Consider the following 5,448-nt stretch of genomic DNA (forward strand, 5'->3'; position numbering starts at 1 on the left):
CAGGTTTGCTTACCAAATACAGTAATTAAAAACTGCAGGATCAGACTTTTTAAGGGTATTGGTGCTTTTTACTAAGCGCTCAGGGTTACTGGAAGTGACATATCTATTGCCAGCCAGTGACATTAAGGACTACTTCAATCTCCTGACTCTGAAACTGGCTGCACAAAACACTGGTGAGCGTACACCATCTGCTTGGGTTTTGTACCCAGCAGTGACGATGAGAAATGTTCTTACAAACATAGGAAAATGAGTTTAGAGAGTCATCAAATCTAATCTAGAAAGTGAGGGGAGAATGATTTTGGTTATAAACCAACTAGATCTCAAAGCCACCATCTTAAAATAACCTTTCCAAATCTAAAACGTTTTTATCGCAGATGGAGTTAAAGGCACTTCCCTTGCAGCTGAACCACTGAAGGTAGCTTTGACATATGACTTGCACTCTATGCTTTAGCACTTGGAGCAGCAGGGTATGAACAGGAACAGCCAACTCCCACCTGTTGGCTGTTGCACTGCTGAAAAGGTAACAGAGAATCATCTCCCTTCTAAAACCAGCCTGTTTTGTGAAAATGTGGACTTAAAAAATCAATAGCTTGCTTCAGGTTGGAAGTGTTTCTGCCACCACTTCAGCAAAGTGCTACTACCCAGGTGGGGTAAGTCAGACAGCTGACTACACCTGACTGCAGGAAAACGGTTCCTGACCACGTCACCAAAAAGAGAACAGGAATGGGATGACCAGGACTGCATTGTCCTCCGCAGCCGTGACTTTGCAGAGATCTGCACTCTCTATGACTAATTTCTCCGTTGCTGGACAGCTAACAACAGACACTTGACATTGAAAAACTTCCCCTTAAAAATATTTATTCAGTATAAAAATCCAGAAATAGAAAATACACAAATGTTACAAGAAAATGCCTAGGCTACTATGTGCAGTGGCATTTGATCCTGTACATACTCAAAACACTTTGTAAGGCACAATTTCCAGTTTGTCTCCCCAGCAGGTGCTGAAGCCAGCACCCTGCCCCCTCTCACAACCTGCAGGGCAGAGCTCCTTGGCCCAAGGAATGACCATGCACCATTTGCACTGCAAGTCTCCAGTCAGAAGAATCTGATGTCCAGATGCAGCTGCAAAGCCAGAAATGACTCCTACAAAAATTGGTGCATCAAATCGTGAAGGTCTTATGTCAGAACTGCTGTTGTCTCCTAGAGACTCCCAGAGCAGGAAGGACATGCATGCAGCATGATAACCACTGGGCAGTTTAACAAGAACCAGCTTCAGTAGCTCCTACTGGCAGTGATGACATTTACTAGGATCATTTTACAGATGAATCAGAAGGAAGGAAACTCATTTCATTTGCTCTGTCCCTCCACTAGTAATTGAACATAGCAAGCAGAAGTCTTTCTCATGGGGGAAAAAAGGTGATGCAGAGGTTGATAATGGAGGATGATTTCCATTAAAGCATCTGCTTTTAATCCAGCCCAGACTAACTTTCGTTGCCCCTGTAAAATGAGTGGAAGAGCTCAACATCCACTGCAAAGACACATCTGCCACAAAAGGCACTCACAGCAGATGGGAACATCCTCTGCCACTCATGGCACTGATCCTACAAGGGCCTGAAGGGAAAGAGAAGACCAGGCAGCTCCTCAGACCTGTGCAGCCACTTCCCTTGCTGCACAGGTGGAGAAGTATTCTTCTCTGAGCTACTAACACTGCATGCAAAAACCAGCAAGGAAAAGGATCCCTGCCTCATGGAGAGCATCTGCTATACTTAAATGCACAAGGAAGGGGAAAAGCTCAGTGTGGTTTGTAGCATTTTTTTTTTTTCCCACATCACTGGGGCTCTCCAAAGAATGGAAAAGCTGGAAATAGATGTTCCCAAGAGGCTGGTATGGGAAGGATGGACTACAAACAATTAAACTCTTTTTCCAAACAGATCAGGTACTGTAAATATCAATTTGGAAGATTAAGAATGATAAATATCAATTACCCTTTTAGAAAATCTTCTCATATCCTTTCAGTCACTTAGCAAGCACTGTAACCACACATCTTCAGGAGTGGTGTGAGTAAGCTGTAAGGCTATTCAGCAATGGGATGCAATCTATTTTTTATATACTTGCCATCTGCCTTTAAAATTTGCACAAGACTAATCCAAAGATGTCAGAGAGAAGAACTCCCATTAATGGGCAGGGAGTCTGTCTTTTCCCAAAGCTGATTCATCTTTCTGTCCTGTGACTATTAATCTCTGTGTCCCCCGCTGCAGCTACCTGTTCTTCAGGCTTTTAACCATCCATTTCTGTAAATTTTCTTTTCCCGTAATTCTGGACCAGACTGGAAACTGTGATTTGTGAAGCCTGTCCCTTTTCCCAGCACTGGAAGTCATTCAGCCCCTTCTGGCCAGCTTGAAATAAGGCTCGCTCTAACTCATCCAGCCGAGCCACTAGACTTGACGTGTCTTCATTGTAGGCATTCTGAGAGGAGTCCATGATACGACGGAAACGGCTAATAAATGTCTAAAGAAGATAAGCAGAATTATTGACACATAAAGCAGAGGCTGCTTCAGCTTGAATACTAGAGGCCTTTCAAAACATAGGACATGGAGGCTGTACCCATTTGCTCACAGCTGGTGCAGGGTCTGCCAGCTGCTGGCAAGGCTGCTTGCTGTACACAGCACCTATTAATCCTGGGTACAAAGACAAACCACTTCCTGCCTGAGCTTCGGGGTTGAATATCTGATATACAGGAGAGGAAACATGCACGGAATTAGATTTGGCTGCTCTCTAATGACAGGCTTGAGCAGACCAGAGAGTGTAACAGTTAGCATCTACTCCATCTCACTTAACAAGGGGAATGAATCTCGTGCCACAGCAGCTGCTCTAGGAACAGACAAGCTGCAGCTTGTGAATGGACCAGAAGATACGCCATCAATGAGAAACATTCAGCATGCTGAAGTAACACTTAGTCCCCTCAGACCCGCAGAAAATAACAAAATCAAATATACAACTAAAAAATAACATTAAAAAAAATAACATATTGAAAGGTTTTACACTCCCCTCATTTGCTTTCAACAAGTTACATTTTGCATGCTTTGACATTTCTGTCAACTAGTGATGTGTGCTGAAGTGGTGCTCTTGCTAAGACACGTCAGCAGAAAGAAGAAAAGTGTGGTCACTTCCTTGATACAGAAAGCAAGCCTTCAGTGGACCACTCCAAGAAAGGAGTAATATTTGATAATTTCATTAATGAGCTTAATTAATGGAATAGTAATTATGTTTATTAGGTTAGCAAACAACATGCAGGAATAGGAGGAGGGATGACAGCAGACGCATCAGGGAACAGAACAATAATTCACAAGTAATCCTGACAAACTAGAAATACGGTCTGAAAACAAGAGGATGTAATTTAGCTGGTACCACTGCAAGGTTCAACATTAAGGCAGAAATAATGAACTACAAAAATGCAGGATGAAGAATGATGGTCTGTGTACACAGGCTGTACCACCTCACTGTGGACTGCAAACCAAACGTGTCAATGTCATGCTAACAAGAAAAATAGAAAATTCACAAAGGAATCTTTCTGTTTCCAAGGGCACAAGGCAGGTCCTAAGCAGGAAGATGTGTGCTGTTCAAGACACTGCCTGTCAAAGCAGACAGAACCGAACTGGAAAAATACCAGCAGCGATCAGAGGTTAGGAAGCATGACACACAGTGAGGTACCAAATGAATTGGGACCATTTATCTCAGAGTAAAGAAAACCAGTGTTCAAATACATAATAGCCTGCTGCAGGAAGGAAGAGAATAATCTGTTCTCAGCATTTACTTTGTGTGAAACAAACAGAACAGAGCTTGTATTGCTGTGAAACAGATTTTGTTTAAACCTAAGCTAGGATGGTGGAGCACTGGAACAGCTGCACAGGACAATATGAAGTCTCATCACTAGAGAGCTTTAAAAACAGGTTAGAAAAACAAAAATAAGATAGGGAAAATCAATTCTGCCATGCATTAGGTGGACGGATTAAATACAATTGCATCCCCTTTAGTTCTGTTTTACAGGATTTTCTGAAAAATCACATTTACAGTGTGGAAACTCCAAGCTAAAATCCCAATCCTGGATGCACACTTGAGGCTTGCACTGAGATTAACAGGCTGCACCGTTCCCCAAAAGGGTCATACCATTTGATCTAGAAATCCTTAATCCATTCAAAAGTCATTTGAATTGGAATAAGGTATTTTTTCTGGAGACTGCTGGGCAGCTGGGAACAAGAAAATATACAAACAGAAAGACAAACTTCAGGCCTCAACTCTAATACTTGCCTGCAGGATAGTCTGAGCTATCTCAGGGTTCTCTGGGTTGTCAAAGTTCAGGAGCTGCGAACCGAATCCATAGTAGTATGGTCCCATTTTATGCAAATCAACCACATTGGCATCAGCACTGAACACCGTCCTCCAGGCCTCCTTGTAGATCTTGGGCAGCTCCACAGAGATCAGCCTCCTCTTGCTGTCATGCAGCCCCTTGGCCAGCCACATCGGGATCTCCAGCTTTGAGCCCTGCACAAAGACAGAAAGGCAAAGGTTGTCCTCAGGAAAACACACGCGGACCAATCCCAGAGGCTGACAGGAAATTTTAATATTGAAGATCTGGTATTATGAAGGGTCAGTTTTGTGCTCAGAACAACCAAAAGCCTAAAGAGAGCAGACCTGGGTTAGGTATAAGGAAGAAACCTTTTACAGTGAGGGTGGTGAGGCACTGGAACAGGCTGCCCAGAGAAGTGGTGGCTGCCCCGTCGCTGGAGACTTTCAAGGCCAGGCTGGAGCAGGCCCTGGGCAACCTGATCTAGCTGTGGTGTCCCTGTTCATTGCAGGGGAGTTGGACTACACGCCCTTTAAAGGTCCCTTCCAACTCTAAGGATACTATGACTCTAGAACTGAGATATAAACCAGACCCTATTTAGAGGCGCTAATTATTACTGCAGGACTCCGAGTCTTTGCGTCGACCCCAAAAACAGAGGCAAACGGACTTGCTCACGCGTAACCCCCTCACAACATCGCTCCTGGAAACTGCGGCTCTCCGCTCCCCGCAGCCCCCGGGCCGCGCCTCGCGCTCCCAGCATGCCCCGCGGCACCGCCCCGCTGCCCGCCCTGCGCCGCCCCGCGCGGTGCCTGTCGGGAGTTGTAGTTCCCGCCGCCCGTCACCTCAGGGATGGAGTCTCCCGAGCCGGCGCCGGTCCCTTGGCCCAGCGCGAAGGCCAGGCGGGGCAGGCTGCTCTCGGCGCGGCCAGGCAGCTTCTCCTGCGACATGAGGATGTCGTCCAGCGATAAGAAGTTCTCCTCGGGGCCCAACCCGGGGCCTACGGGGAAATATGCCTCCGCCATGCTCAGGAAGGGCGGCGCGCAGCGCCTCCCGCTCAGCCGCCAGCAGGCAGCGCCGCGCATGCGCGCAAGGAACGCCCGCCC

The 5,448-nt window shown here is 46.0% G+C and overlaps 1 protein-coding gene across 1 annotated transcript; it reads right to left on the minus strand.

Moving 5' to 3' along the window:
• On the minus strand, positions 842-5,438 carry GINS3 (GINS complex subunit 3). The gene is made up of 3 exons (XM_021408539.1): positions 5,188-5,438; positions 4,309-4,542; positions 842-2,508 (listed from the first exon to the last, which is right to left on the minus strand). Exons 1-3 carry the CDS (start codon positions 5,425-5,427, stop codon positions 2,278-2,280), a joined length of 705 nt encoding a protein of 234 aa, XP_021264214.1. The 5' UTR covers positions 5,428-5,438; the 3' UTR covers positions 842-2,277.

This window comes from Numida meleagris, chromosome 10, assembly GCF_002078875.1.
Source record: "Numida meleagris isolate 19003 breed g44 Domestic line chromosome 10, NumMel1.0, whole genome shotgun sequence".
NCBI classification, from domain to species: Eukaryota; Metazoa; Chordata; class Aves; order Galliformes; family Numididae; genus Numida; species Numida meleagris.

What these genes read in the sequence shown, in the direction of transcription:
- GINS3 (XM_021408539.1), bottom strand. Translation starts at nt 5,427, where the DNA reads ATGCGCGGCGCTGCCTGCTGGCGGCTGAGCGGGAGGCGCTGCGCGCCG. An exon ending in CGGGAGACTCCATCCCTGAG is followed by an intron (nt 4,543 to 5,187) that starts GTGACGGGCGGC and finishes GTCTTTGTGCAG; the next exon opens with GGCTCAAAGCTGGAGATCCC. An exon ending in TAGCTCAGACTATCCTGCAG is followed by an intron (nt 2,509 to 4,308) that starts GCAAGTATTAGA and finishes TATCTTCTTTAG; the next exon opens with ACATTTATTAGCCGTTTCCG.